The 15,419-nt window shown below is 38.5% G+C and overlaps 1 protein-coding gene across 5 annotated transcripts in view; it reads right to left on the minus strand.

Moving 5' to 3' along the window:
- Arhgap32 (Rho GTPase activating protein 32) overlaps nucleotides 1–15,419 on the minus strand; it is a 288,193-nt gene that overhangs the window by 125,353 nt on the left and 147,421 nt on the right. For 4 of the 5 annotated variants that reach the window (XM_071616860.1, XM_071616861.1, XM_034636472.2 and 1 more), the window contains exons 3-5: nucleotides 1,629–1,720; nucleotides 1,063–1,104; nucleotides 617–701 (exon numbers count right to left, since the gene is read on the minus strand). In XM_071616860.1, the coding sequence (XP_071472961.1) occupies nucleotides 617–701; nucleotides 1,063–1,104; nucleotides 1,629–1,720 (219 nt within the window). The remainder of the gene's footprint in view (nucleotides 1–616; nucleotides 702–1,062; nucleotides 1,105–1,628; nucleotides 1,721–15,419) is intronic. The other variant, XM_027945492.2, reaches the window with a different exon arrangement.

Consider the following 15,419-nt stretch of genomic DNA (forward strand, 5'->3'; position numbering starts at 1 on the left):
AAACAAACCTTTCTATAATGTGTAGAAATCATGGTTTTTTCCTATTAGCGTATTTTGAAAAACAAAAATAAGACAAAGAATGACTTTTGTTCCCCTAAGCAAATATAATTTTTAAAGTAACCACAATTTGCCTAGTTTTTAAATTTTCTCATAATTTTTCACATTAAGATATCAATGACTTATAATAAGCAAAGTACTTAGCTTGATGGATGCCAATGATTTAGATTCTATAATTACATGTAAATATAAAGGTTAAGAAAAGATGAGGCACTTTTGAAAATGAAGAATCAATGAATATACTTTAATTTGCCCAATATCAAAACTTAGAGAAAAGATAATATTAGCAAAATTATACCATTTCAGAATGGAAAATTACTACATAAACCTATGAGCATATGGACATGCTACAAGATTAAACAAAGAAAAAAACAAGGAAGAAAGGATTGATTTTCCTTAACTGATACATGTTATTGTGACAGTTCATATTCTGTGTCAACTTGACATCAAGAATCAGTCAACAGAAGAGAATCAATAAGACATCAATAGAAAAACTATTTCAAAGTATCACCTATATCAGTTATCCTAATTCACAATGTAAGAAATATTTCAAATATACCTGTATGCTGCCAAATTCAACATTCTCATAATGGAAATGTGCACATTCAGCCATCTTCGGAAAGTGACCCTTAGTGAAGGGTAACCTGAAGTACATGAAAATAAATATGAAATAAGATAGTGGGAGAGTCAAAATTACCAAGTCTCGGGAATACACAATAGGTTAAAGATTTCATGCAAGCAAAAATAATAAGCACATGCATATGAGCCATATGTATCCATACAAATCTTCTCAGAGAGACATCGATCAAAAAATATTACACTTAGCACACAGATCTAAACCAAAAATGAAAAATTAAAAATAAATCACTATCCTCTCCTAATCTTGATCCAAGTCAGTGACTACAGAAAAACTACTTTAGGTGAATATTATGAAAACTAACTGTGAGCTGTCAGCTTCTAACCAGAAGCAGCATTCACAACATCAAGTACAAAACTGGATTTTACCTGTGAATGTTGTCACAGCCCATCAGTCCTGGAGTAGTAGACCTGAATGCAGAATGAACATTTTTATCCTGATCTTTCCTCTACTTATACATGAAGCATAGCTAGCTACCTAACCTTCCTTTACCAAGTAAAAAGTAGTTTCTCTCTTTAAAGATGCATGGGAAAGATTCAGGTATTTCACTGAACAGCCAACTAGCGGCATCTATCAGGCAAACTTGACACCTAGTGATCTAATAACTTGAACAGAGCTGATTTTTCTAAATGAATGACCACATAAATTAAAGGTACCAAAAAGGGCATGCCTGGATTGTTCCTATTAAACAAATTCAACCTAACAGACAATGACATTTCAAGATTAAACATACAATATATTTTTAGAAAAGCAGATAATCTGCAAGCCTATTTCCATTAATTGTTGAGTCACAATTTAAGGCTTAACAGTATAATTTAACACATGCAAAGTAAGAGCTTATTTATAAGAATCTAAAAAAAAGCTTTAACAGAATTACAGAACTGACTTCCATTTATAGGAATGCATTTAGAACCCACTCCAAAGTTATACTTACTTTTTCACATGTTTAACTTTCATACTCGCTGTATTGCCACATGTCTTAAGAGTAAGATCTCCAGGAATCTCTGGAACATCTGCTCCTCGTGCCTTCAAAAAATAAAGACAAACAACTTATGAGGATTCCTTTAGTACTGATACTTTTTAAAAAATGGATTGTAGTTAATTTTAGTGGCTCTGCTCACTTTATCTTTATAGAAATATACTGTGGCTTCATAATCTCTTCTTAAAATTACAATTTTCCTCGGTTTTAATTACTAGCAATTAGAGAAATACAAATCAAAATCACTCTAGTATTTCATCTCACTCCAGTCAGAATGGCAGCTATTATGCATACAAACAACAATAAGTGTTAGCGAGGATGTGTGGGAAAAGGTACACTCATACACTGCTGGTGGGACTGCAAGTTGGTGCAGCCAATATGGAAAGCTGTACAGAGATTTCTTGGAAAATTGGGAATGGAACCACCATTTGACCCAGCTATCCCTCTCCTTGGTCTATACCCAAAGGACTTAAAAACAGCATACTACAGGGACACAGCCACATCAATGTTTATAGCAGCACAATTCACAATAGCTCAACTGTGGAACCAAACTATATGCTCTTCAATAGATGAATGGATTAAAAAATGTGGCATATATACACAATGGAATATTACTCAGCAATAAAAGAGAATAAAATCATGGCATTTGTAGGTAAACTGATGGACTTAGAGAAGAAAACACTAAGTGAAGTTAGCTAATCCCCAAAAAACAAATGCCGAATGTTTCTTTGATATAAGGAGGCTGATTCATAGTTGGATAAGGAGTGAGAGCATGGGAGGAACAGATGACCTCTGGATAGGGCAGAGGGGTTGGAGGGGAAGGGAGGTGGCATGGGGTTATTAATGATGGTGGAATGTGATGATCATTATTACCCAAAGTACAGCTATTAAGACATGAATTGGTGTGAATAACTGTGTAAACAACCAGAGATATGAAAAATTGTGCTCTCTATGTGTAATGAGAATTATAATGTATTCTGCTATCATATATAAACAAAAAAATTTTCTTTAAAAGGTGTGTGTGTGTGTGTGTGTAATAAAGACACACAGATGGAGACCTGAGAGAGAGAGAGAGAGAGAGAGAGAGAGAGTAATAAAGACACACAGATGGAGACCTGAGAGAGAGAGAGAGAGAGAGAGAGAGAGTGTGTGTGTGTGTGTGTGTGTGTGTGTGTGTAATAAAGACACACAGATGGAGACCTGGTGCATACCAGGCAAGCATTGTACCACTGAGTTACATCCCAAACCCAAAAACAATTTTTGGGAAAAAATAAATAACCAAACTAGTTTGAATAAGCATTTTTTCAAAAAAAGAAAACTTTTCAAAGATATGAGGTAGCAATTATGAACTTATATAAATTAACCCTTGCTTTCACAATAGAGTACACCTAATTTTTGTTTTTAAGGGGTTTTTTTCCTTAGCAAATTTATCTATTTAAGAGTTAATAGTTCATGATTTAATCCTTCTTGGAAGTCTTTTATTCTCTTAGAGGTCTTCCAATGAAAAAGAATATGTACTATATTGTTTAGAGATGAAATAAAATTCTATCTCACATTTTCCATGTAGATTACACTGGACCTTTTTATAAATATAAGATAGGATCTTGTATTACCTTTCCTTTGTCTAAGAACGTATTTTTAAATACCCTTAGGTATTATTATTTCATCAGTACTCACCATCATTCATTGATTATTCTCCACCATGCTAAAAATATTTTAAAAGACTAAAATAAAAAATATTTAAAAGAAAAAGGAAAATCGAGGAATCACCTAGAAGAGATTGGCAAACTTTCTCTTGAAGGCAGCTGACAAATATTTTAGGCTGTGGGCCACACTATACCTACCATTCTTCAACTCTGCTATAGTGGCACAAAAGCAACCACACGAAAATGACCAAACAGGCCACACTCCAATACAGCATGGTAGGTAGCAAATGAGATTTGCTGACCTCTGACCTACAAGGCTAATCCCATAGTGAAATAATTCATCACCCAGCTTTTATATTATGTTGCCCAATACGTTGTATCTTTCAAGGAAGTATTTTTTAAAGCTAGGACAGAACCTTTGTAGTCTGCATTTTATCTTTAATTTTTTATCACCCAAACCATGCACGTGGTATTTTTTTATCAAGGGGTCGAAACCTGGCCAGTCACTGAGTCCTGGCACTCTCGGCCTCTTGCTCTGCATTGGCCATTAGCCACTTCGGGGCCCTGAGATTCTAATTTCATTGATTACACTAACTAATTCCATAGTTTTCATTTTCTACCCACAATAGAAAAGAGAAGAAAACTGACAAAAAAAAAAAAAAAAGATTTCACAATGATGAGAAACATCAAAAGTGCCAAAACAGCACTGTAGATTACCAGTGTTGTTTAAAGTAACATGACATTTCTGACTAATGATAATAACCTAAAAGAAAATAATGAGTTAAGAATTAATAAGTATAAATGTATTTCTAAAGAAAAAATAAATATGGTATTTTCTCCAGTTAGTCAACTGAAAGGACTTTTTCATGTAATATTATGAAACAACAACTTGGATCACCTTTTTGGTTTTTTGTTTGTTTTAAAAAAAATATCATGCAATACCATTTCATCATTTGTGAATGTTTGCATACCAAAATTTATTTGACATAAGAGGTTTGCTATGCTTAAATTACTATTAAAATTTCTAATGAGTTGATTTTTTATTACTTATGCTATAAGTTTCTCATGAAATTCAACTTTTATGAAAGAATAAAAAAGGCCCCACTGGACTGGGTTGGTAAACAGTGATGACTCTATTTGGTAGACTAAAAATTAAAACATTAACTTTTTTTTTTTTTAAGAGAGAGAGAGAGAATTTTTTAATATTTATTTTTTAGGCTGTTCGCCGCTGCACCTTCGGGCAGAGCCTGCTCTGGGGTCGTTCTGCATCCCCCTGCGAGGGGACCCGTGCTCCAGAGGAGGGGGCCGGAGAGCCGCGGCTGCAGCCACTTGGGCCCCGGGGGCCGGGCGCCTGGCAGAGGAGCGGCGGAGGCCGCAGCGACGGCGGCAGGGTTTCATTTCTAGAAATCTGGACTGGAAACAGAAGCAGCAGTTTGTATAATCCCAAGAACTTGCTTATGCCAGGAAACTGCAAGGGTAACATGAATATCATTGAGGAGATCCAACATGGCAGCGGGCGTGGAGAGATCAAGTCTCTGACCTCTTCAGCTGCGCGGGCATAGGGAGCCGTAAATTGTTTAAATGCTGTTTGCTCAGGATCACTAGGCAATGCTGAGCTGACGTGGACCTGGGGCGAACATTATGGGCCCCTCAGAACACTCACACGGAGCCCAGATCGGCTGCATTCAAGCTCCGGTTCGCCTGCTTCTCGTGACTCAGCACTAACGATCCCGCTGAAATAACTGGTCGGCCCTTATGAACTTTCAGAGGTAAAAGCCAACCGAGCCTTCATAGGCAGTGGCCACAGGATTGAAACGGGGATTGGGAGAAACAGTCAGGACCCACCCGTTGCATTGGTCACCTGGCAAAGGGAATGAACGGTCACCATTTGCATGGGATACTGCTGATAGTAGGCCCGCCCTGGCCCCTGGGGACTCAACCCCCAGTTCTTTGTTATGCATGTCAATGTGGCCAGCTCACAAGGCCATGACGCAGGCTTGCGGTTCCCTGTTTATCTGCCTCGCACATATGTGTCTCGGGAACATCTTGACCTGTTCGAGCCTCCTGATAGGGGACGGTGACGTGACGGTAACCCAAGGACGCAGTTATTACTCTCCCCTCCTCACTTTTGAGTAATTTCCCGCAGTTGTTAAAAAGATATATAAGGGGAACAAATTTGGCAATAAAGCGCGCGCACATGCCCCCTCCTGGATGAAGAACCTTGGTGTCCTGTGTATTTTTAACCCCGACGTCCCTCGCCGGACTCGGCTCCGTTAGCCGGACGCGGCATCTGGAGGTTCCCACCGAGATCCGGAAAGTAGGGGTAAGCGGACGGGGCTCACCTTCTAAAGGTAGAAGGGGGAGGATTGGTTTAAAGGTAATTTAAAGAGACAGGGTACGTACCATGGGTAATAAAAACTAAGACTGCAACCAAATTCTTTGAAGTTATAGCCCAGGCTTGTCCTTGGTTTTTGACAGGAGGCTTTCTCAATAACAATGATTGGGATTTAATTTGGCAACAGCTTCGCAGGGCTGTGTTGTCCGGAGGGGATTTCTTGTTGTGGAAAAGTGAATATCATGAAAGGTGCCGCGAGCTGGCTCAGATTAACCTGAATGCGGGCCATCAACAGCGAAATGCTGAAATGTTAACAGGAACTGGGCAGTATGCCACCATAGGCCAACAAATTAGTTACGACCCAGGTGTTTATGCTCAGATAGCCTCAGCTGCGGTCCATGCCTGGAAAGCCCTGCCCGTTTCTAAGACTGAAGCAAAAATTTCCAAGATCTGTCAAGGGCCCTCTGAACTTTATTCGGACTTTATAGCCCACCTAATGCAGGCGGCTGGAAAAATATTCCCTAATCTGGAACAGGCTATGCCACTTATTAGACAACTGGCATATGAAAACGCTAACACTTACTGCCAAAATGCTATTAAGTCCTCCCGGGCCAAAAGTATAGATGACATGATTCGAGCATGCAAAGATATAGATGGGCCTCATATTACTGGTCAGGTTCTGGCTCCAACCAAATAAGACTGTTTCCCTATCTTTGGTGCTATCTTAGGTGCCTTGCCTTGTCCGTCCCTACAACAGTATAATTCTATGTACTTAAACATTGTTCATGTTTTCATGAAATAGTAAACAGATGTGATTAATTGTGCAAATAACAAAATATCTCTTATTGAAATGGAATAATTTGCCTAAATTCAGAAATTTACACGGATTGGTTCAAAGTGTGAATAAAGAAGGAATTAACAGATGGGAAAGAGAAATTAGAAGGTTCTAGGTATGAATAGAGGGAAAATGTGTTTCTGGATAAGAGAGTCTATGTGATTAAGTAAATAAGAGGGTTTAAGCAAGTGATAAAGAAGGTCTGTGTATGTTGGTTATATATGTAAGTTTTTTGAGCAAGTAATCTTGAAGGAATTAAAAATTATACAACTAGGGTTAAACAACAGCTGTGGTTAATAAAAATCATCAATGTAATTATGGTGCTGTTAATGTGTTCATATCTTCCAGGTATACAAGTCTGTAAGGTAGAAGCTTCAAAAGAACATTGTATCAAGCTGGTGTTCTAAAGTTGTATGGTAATTTTAGGCTCAAAAGAAAAAACATGTTGGAGATTTATTTATATCATTTGTGTTCTACAACTGGACTGGGTACGGCTATACATTCTTATCGCCGTCTATCTCAGCAGCTTATAGATGTGCAGACCCTATCTGGCACTATTAGGGACCTTGTGTTGCAAATAGGATAACTCAATTCATTGAGGACCAGATTAACATTTTAACCTCCAAGCCAATACAGGTTCACTACCAACGCCTGGAGATGGATGACTCCGCCCACGAGGTGTACTTACGACCCATCCGGAGATGAGATGTAACTGGACAGGAGCCAATACCCGAGTCCTCCTATGTATGCCTGCTTTTGCCCAGGTCCCTAATTACCCTGCCGACTTGGTGGCGTCATCCCAGACCCTTACGTTCAGAAAGCTCCCTGGTCATAGCTATCCCACTGGCAAAGATGATGACTGGGATCTGCAGTTGTGTCCTGCTGGCCATGACATCCTAACTGAAAAGTGTCCGTTTACGTAGGACAAGAGCTGATCTTGTAGTACCCAGTGACGGGCAACTTCCACGCTTGCACTGCAACCTAAGACAGGGGAATGGGGCCTCCCCAGAGACGGGTAAGCAATGCAAGGGCGGTGGACGACCTAAGACAGGGGCTACTTGATTCCCATTGACATGCAAAAAACAAAAAAGGGGGACTTGCTGATAGTAGGCCCGCCCTGGCCCCTGGGGACTCAACCCCCAGTTCTTTGTTATGCATGTCAATGTGGCCAGCTCACAAGGCCATGACGCAGGCTTTCGGTTCCCTGTTTATCTGCCTCGCACATATGTGTCTCGGGAACATCTTGACCTGTTCGAGCCTCCTGATAGGGGACGGTGACGTGACGGTAACCCAAGGACGCAGTTATTACTCTCCCCTCCTCACTTTTGAGTAATTTCCCGCAGTTGTTAAAAAGATATATAAGGGGAACAAATTTGGCAATAAAGCGCACGCACATGCCCCCTCCTGGATGAAGAACCTTGGTGTCCTGTGTATTTTTAACCCCGACGTCCCTCGCCGGACTGGGCTCCATTAGCCGGACGCGGCAGGATACCACCTTGGCAGAGAACTGACATCACGGGCAGAGGAGATAACTTCATTGAAACCAGCGCGACAGGTGTGTAATCCCCTAGCCATCTCTCTCCACACAGCGGGGAAACCTTAAGGGCCCCTCCCAGCTCTCCCGTTAGGGCCCCTCCCAACTCTCCTGTGAGCGTGATAGCCAGACCGAGGGAATCAGGAGTGGCGCAGGACTCGCGGCGCGGAACTCCCGGCTACTGCTTCCACCAGTGCTGACAACTGAGGTCTCTTGCACCAGCTACCGGGAGCGTGGCTACCGGAGGACAAGCAAATTCGCTGGGGGTTCTCAGCCCCAAGCTCTGCAAACTTAGGGTCTGAGGGAGGCAAACAGGGAGAGTGTGCCCAGGCGTTCATGAAAACAGGGCTCCCAGGAGCAGCAGACCTGGCATGTAGCCAGTATTGTGGTGAGCGTCACAGGTGAGCGGGGCCTGGCTTGAGGAAACACAACAGAAGGCCCTAGACACTCAGGATTGGAGATCCACCCAGTCTGGGAGGAAGAGCTGCTGCACAGTGATTGGTTCCCACCTTTTGAGAGGAGAAGCTTGGCCAAGTGGGCACAGCTGCACCTACTGGAAGAGAAGTTAATCGAACACTATGACTGCATTTATTATTTTTTTTTCTTTTTCTTTCATTTTCATTTTTTTTGTTGTTGTTGTTCTTTAACTTTTTTTAATGTTTTTAATTTTTTTATTTTATTATTATTTTTTTTAATTTTAATTTTCATTTTTTTATTATCATTATTATTTTTGTAAAAATTTTTTTCTTTCTTTCTTTCTTTTCTATTTTTTTTGTTTCTTTTGTCTTTTCAATTTTCTTATTCCCCTTTCCTTGAATTCTACCTGCCTACTCTCATTCTCTTTAGTGACTTCTTCCCTTCCCTTCTAATATCTTTCCTCACAAGCATCAAATACATTTATAAGAGTAAACAGTAACTCACCAGTCAAACAGAACAAGAAGTAACATGAGCAGCATGAAAAAGCAAGGAAGAAAAGGAGTACAAACAATGAAGGACAGCCTAAATATTCAGGAGGACCTAGAGTCAGCAGAAAAATGGTCATATAAAGAACTCAAGAAACACCTTAGACAGATGGACTGGAACCTTAAAGAGGATACGAGACAGCAAATATAAACAGTGAAAGAACACATTGAAAATGAATTACATAAACAGATAAAAGAAGCAAATAAGCATCTTTATCAGGAGATAGAGATTATAAAAAAATCAAACAATAATTCTAGAAATGAAGGAAACGATAAACCAAATTAAAAACTCAATTGAGAGTATCACTAACAGAGTGGAGCAAGTAGAAGCCAGAACGTCAGATAATGAAGACAAAACATATCATCTTGAAAAGAGCCTAGCCAACTCAGAAAGGCTGGTAAAAAATCATGAGAAAAACATCCAAGAGATATGGGATAACATAAAAAAACCAAACCTACGAGTCATTGGGATAGAGGAAGGTACAGAGATTCAAAACAAGGGAATGAGTAACCTGCTGAATGAAATAATTACAGAAAACTTTCCAGAAATAAAAAAGGAAACAGATATACAAATTGTAGATGCATACAGGACACCAAGCACACAAAATCACAGTAGACGAACGCCAAGACACATTGTTATGAAGATATCCAATATACAGAAGAAAGAGAAAATATTAAAAGCTATAAGAGAAAGGAGGCAGATTACATTCAGGGGTAAACCAATAAGGTTAACAACGGATTTTTCATCACAGACACTGAAAGCGAGAAGATCCTGGAACAACGTATTTCAAACGCTGAAAGACAATGGATGCCAACCAAGAATTCTGTATCCAGCAAAATTAAGCTTCAGGTAGGACAACGAAATAAAAATCTTTCATGATAAACAAAAGCTAAAAGAATTTGCAGCCAGAAAACCAGCATTGCAAAGCATATTGAGCAAAACACTACACGAGGAAGAAATGAAAAATAATAACCAAAAACATCACTGGGAAGTGCCTCTGTAAAGACAGAGGGCGGGGGGGAGAGCTAATCATGGAGAAACAAACTAAATTAAAAAAAAAAAAAAAGAAGAAGAAGACAAATAATCAAACATGGCTGGAAGTACAAAACATATATCAATAGTAACTCTAAACGTTAATGGCTTAAACTATCCAATAAAGTGACATACGCTGGTAACATGGATTAAAAAAACAAATCCAACAATATGCTGCCTCCAGGAGACACATCTGATTGGAAAAGACATACACAGGCTGAAGGTGAAAGGTTGGGAAAAAATATACCACGCACACGGTCCTCGTAAGCAAGCAGGGGTGGCCATCCTCGTATCGAATAAAATCGACTTCAAGACTAAGTTAATCAAAAGGGATAAGGAAAGACATTATATACTGTTAAAAGGAACCATTCACCAACAAGACATAACAATTATCAATATTTATGCACCAAATAATGGTGCTGCGACGTTCATAAAACAAATTCTCCTCAAGTTCAAGAATCAAATAGACCACAACACAATAATTATGGGTGACTTCAACACACCTCTCTCACCATTGGACAGATCCTCCAAACAAAAGTTGAATAAAGAAACTATAGAACTCAATATCACAATCAATAACCTAGACTTACCTGACATATATAGAACATATCAACCATCATCAAGTGGATATACTTTTTTCTCAGCAGCACATGGATCCTTCTCAAAAATAGACCATATATTATGCCATAGGGCAGCTCTCAGTAAATATAAAGGAGTGGAGATAATACCATGCATTTTATCTGATCATAATGGAATGAAACTGGAAATCAATGATAAAAGAAGGAAGGAAAAATCCTACACCACATGGAAAATGAACAATATGTTACTGAATGATCAATGGGTTACAGAAGACATAAAGGAGGAAATCAAAAAATTCTTAGAGAGAAATGAAAATACAGACACAACATATTGGAATCTATGGGACACAATGAAAGCAGTTTTAAGAGGGAAATTCATCGCCTGGAGGTCATTCCTCAAAAAAAGGAAAAACCAACAAATAAATGAGCTCACACTTCATCTCAAAGCCCTAGAAAAGGAAGAGCAAAACAACAGCAAATGTAGCAGAAGGCAAGAAATAATTAAAATCAGAGCGGAAATCAACAAAATTGAAACAAAAGAAACTATTGAAAACAATTAACAAAACTAAAAGTTGGTTCTTCGAAAAAATAAATAAGATCGACAGACCCTTAGCCATGCTAACAAAGAGAAGAAGAGAGAGAACTCAAATTACTAACATACGGGATGAAAAAGGCAATATCACAACAGATGCTACAGAAATATAGAAGACAATTAGAAATTATTTTGAAAACCTATATTCCAATAAAATAGAAGATAGTGAAGACATCGATAAATTTCTTAAGTCATATGACTTGCCAAGACTGAGTCAAGAGGATACTCACAACTTAAACAGACCAATATCAATGGATGAAATAGAAGAAGCAATCAAAAGACTACCAACCAAGAAAAGCCCAGGACCGGATGGGTATACAGCGGAGTTTTACAAAACCTTTAAAGAAGAATTAATACCAATACTTTTCAAGTTATTTCAGGAAATAGAAAAAGAGGGAGCTATTCCAAATTCATTCTATGAGGCCAACATCACCCTGATTCCGAAACCAGACAAAGACACCTCAAAGAAAGAAAACTACAGACCAATATCTCTGATGAACCTAGATGCAAAAATCCTCAATAAAATTCTGGCAAATCGGATACAAAGGCACATCAAAAAATTGTGCACCATGGTCAAGTAGGATTCATCCCTGGTATGCAAGGATGGTTCAATACACGAAAATCAATAAATGTTATTCACCACATAAATAGATTTAAAGATAAGAACCATATGATCATCTCGATAGATGCAGAAAAAGCATTCGACAAAGTACAGCATCCCTTTATGTTCAAAACATTAGAAAAACTAGGGATAACAGGAACTTACCTCGACATTGTAAAAGCTATGTATGCTAAGCCTCAGGCTAGCATCATTCTCAATGGAGAAAAATTGAAGGCATTCCCTCTAAAATCTGGAACAAGACAGGGATGCCCTCTCTCACCACTTCTATTCAATATAGTTCTCGGAACACTGGCCAGAGCAATTAGACGAAAGAAATTAAAGGCATAAAAATAGGAAAAGAAGAACTTAAATTATCACTATTTGCAAATGACATGATTCTATTCCTAGAAGACCCAAAAGGGTCTACAAAAAAACTACTAGAACTAATAAATGAATTCAGCAAATTGGCAGGATATAAAATCAACACGCATAAATCAAAGGCATTTCTGTATATCAGCGACAACACTTCTGAAACGGAAATGAGGAAAAACACTCCATTCACAATATCCTCAAAAAAAAAAAAAATACTTGGGAATCAACCTAACAAAAGAGGTGAAAGATTTATACAATGAAAACTACAGAACCCTAAAAAGAGAAATAGAAGAAGATCCTAGAAGATGGAAAAATATACCCTGTTCATGGATACGCAGGACTAACATCATCAAAATGGCGATATTACCAAAAGTTCTCTATAGGTTTAATGCAATGCCAATCAAAATCCCAACGGCATTTCTTGTAGAAATAGAGAAAGCAATCATGAAATTCATATGGAAAAATAAAAGACCCAGAATAGCAAAAGCAATTCTAAGCAGGAAGTGTGAATCAGGCGGTATAGCGATACCAGATTTCAAACTATATTACAGAGCAATAGTAACAAAAACAGCATGGTACTGGTACCAAAACAGGAGGGTGGACCAATGGTACAGAATAGAGGACACAGAGACTAATCCACAAAGCTACAACTATCTTATATTTGATAAAGGAGCTAAAAGCATGCAATGGAGGAAGGATAGCATCTTCAACAAATGGTGTTGGGAAAACTGGAAATCCATATGCAACAAAATGAAACTGAATCCCCTCCTCTCGCCATGCACAAAAGTTAATTCAAAGTGGATCAAGGAGCTGGATATCAAATCAGAGACTCTGCGTCTGATAGAAGAAAAAGTTGGCTCCGATCTACATATTGTGGGGTCGGGCTCCAAATTCCTTAATAGGACATCCATAGCACAAGAGTTAATAACTAGAATCAACAAATGGGACTTACTTAAACTGAAAAGTTTTTTCTCAGCAAGAGAAACAATAAGAGAGGTAAATAGGGAGCCTACATCATGGGAACAAATTTTTACTCCTCACACTTCAGATAGAGCCCTCATATCTAGAGTATACAAAGAACTCAAAAAATTAGACAATAAGTTAACAAATAACCCAATCAACAAATGGGCCAAGGACCTGAACAGACACTTCTCAGAGGAGGACATACAATCAATCAACAAGTACATGAAAAAATGCTCACCATCTCTAGCAGTCAGAGAAATGCAAATCAAAACCACCCTAAGATACCATCTCACTCCAGTAAGATTGGCAGCCATTATGAAGTCAAACAACAACAAGTGCTGACGAGGATATGGGGAAAAGGGTACTCTTGTACATTGCTGGTGGGACTGCAAACTGCTGCGGCCAATTTGGAAAGCAGTATGGAGATTCCTGGGAAAGCTGGGAATGGAACCACCATTTGACCCAGCTATTGCCCTTCTCAGACTATTCCCTGGAGACCTTAAAAGAGCATACTACAGGGATCCTGCCACATCGGTGTTCATAGCAGCACAATTCACAACTGCTAGACTGTGGAACCAACCCAGATGCCCTTCAATAGATGAATGGATAAAAAAAAATGTGGCATTTATACACCATGGAGTAGTACGCAGCACTAAAAAATGACAAAATCATCGAATTTGCAGGGAAATGGATGGCACTAGAGCAGATTATGCTTAGTGAAGCTAGCCAATCCCTAAAAAACAAATACCAAATGTCTTCTTTGATATAATGAGAGCAACTAAGAACAGAGCAGGGAGGAAGAGCAGGAAGAAAAGGTTAACATTAAACAGATACATGAGGTGGGAGGGAAAGGGAGAGAAAAGGGAAATTACATGGTAATGGAGGGAGACCCTCATTGTTATACAAAATTACATATAAAAGGTTGTGAGGGGAATGGGAAAATAAACAAGGAGAGAAATGAATTACAGTAGATGGGGTAGAGACAGAAGATGGGGGGGGGGGGGATAGTAGAGGATAGGAAAGGTAGCAGAATACTACAGTTACTAATAGGGCATTATGTAAAAATGTGGATGTGTAACCGATGTGATTCTGCAATCTGTATTTGGGGTAAAATTGGGAGTTCATAACCAACTTGAATCTAATGTATGAAATATGATATGTCAAGAGCTTTGTAATGTTTTGAACAACCAATAAAAAAAAATATTTTTTAGTTTTTGGCGGACACAACAACTTTGTTTGTATGTGGTGCTGAGGATCGAACCCGGGCCGCACACATGCCAGGCGAGCGCGCTACCGCTTGAGCCACATCACCAGCCCTTTAAAACATTAACTTTCATTTGAAAATAAGCTGCTTGTTTTGAAAAAAACACGGTCCCTAATACATGAGATTTGCTGACCTCAATGGAGGACCTGAAGGGAGAATAAGAAACCTGTCCAGCCTATATGTAATCCAACTGAGGTAAATATATCATGGACTATACACCTGCAACCACAACTAACTGGACTGTAGGTAGAAATACAACTCAAATGTCAATCAAAAAGCTATGCAAAGGGACCTGACAGGGAAACCTCTGCCTAAGACAAAATGGTGATAACTAGGACAACAGACCAAATAATAGTCCAGGAGGCTTTTAGAGGATCCAGAAAATATTTTTTTTTTTTTTTTTTTTTTTTTAATATTTATTTTTTAGTTTTCGGCGGACACAACATCTTTGTTTGTATGTGGTGTTGAGGATCGAACCCGGGCCGCACGCATGCCAGGCCAGCGCGCTACCACTTGAGCCACATCCCCAGCCCCAGAAAATATTTTTGAACAACAATTCAACCCATCTATTACTAGGTATGTTTTGTCCATAATATCTTTTCTTAGCCCAGGATGTTCCAAGCACATCCTGGCCACTCAGTATATATATTTTTGTGGCTAAATAAATATAGGCCACTTTAACATAACAAAGTTATATCATTTATTCTTTTAAGATTAAAAAAATAAAATTAAAAGGAAATATAGTCCTCTATTACTCAATCACCTAATAAACTAATATTTTCCCCTACATACTTAAAACTATCTTAAGTTTCTACAGAAAGCCATAGTTTAAGTCATTTTATTCTGTTATTCCCAAAGATTAAAAGTCATCTTTGAGAAAATAGTTCATTAAGTGATATTCATGCATAGAAAATATGTAATTTCACCTATTTATTCATTTTATAATCATTATTTAGTTTTGCTTCCAAAATAGAATTTGTAATATCAGCCACACAGAAGCCGCACCATTAATCAATAGAAAAAAAGACAAA

This window comes from Marmota flaviventris, chromosome 9 (assembly GCF_047511675.1).
Source record: "Marmota flaviventris isolate mMarFla1 chromosome 9, mMarFla1.hap1, whole genome shotgun sequence".
Classification (NCBI taxonomy): Eukaryota; Metazoa; Chordata; class Mammalia; order Rodentia; family Sciuridae; genus Marmota; species Marmota flaviventris.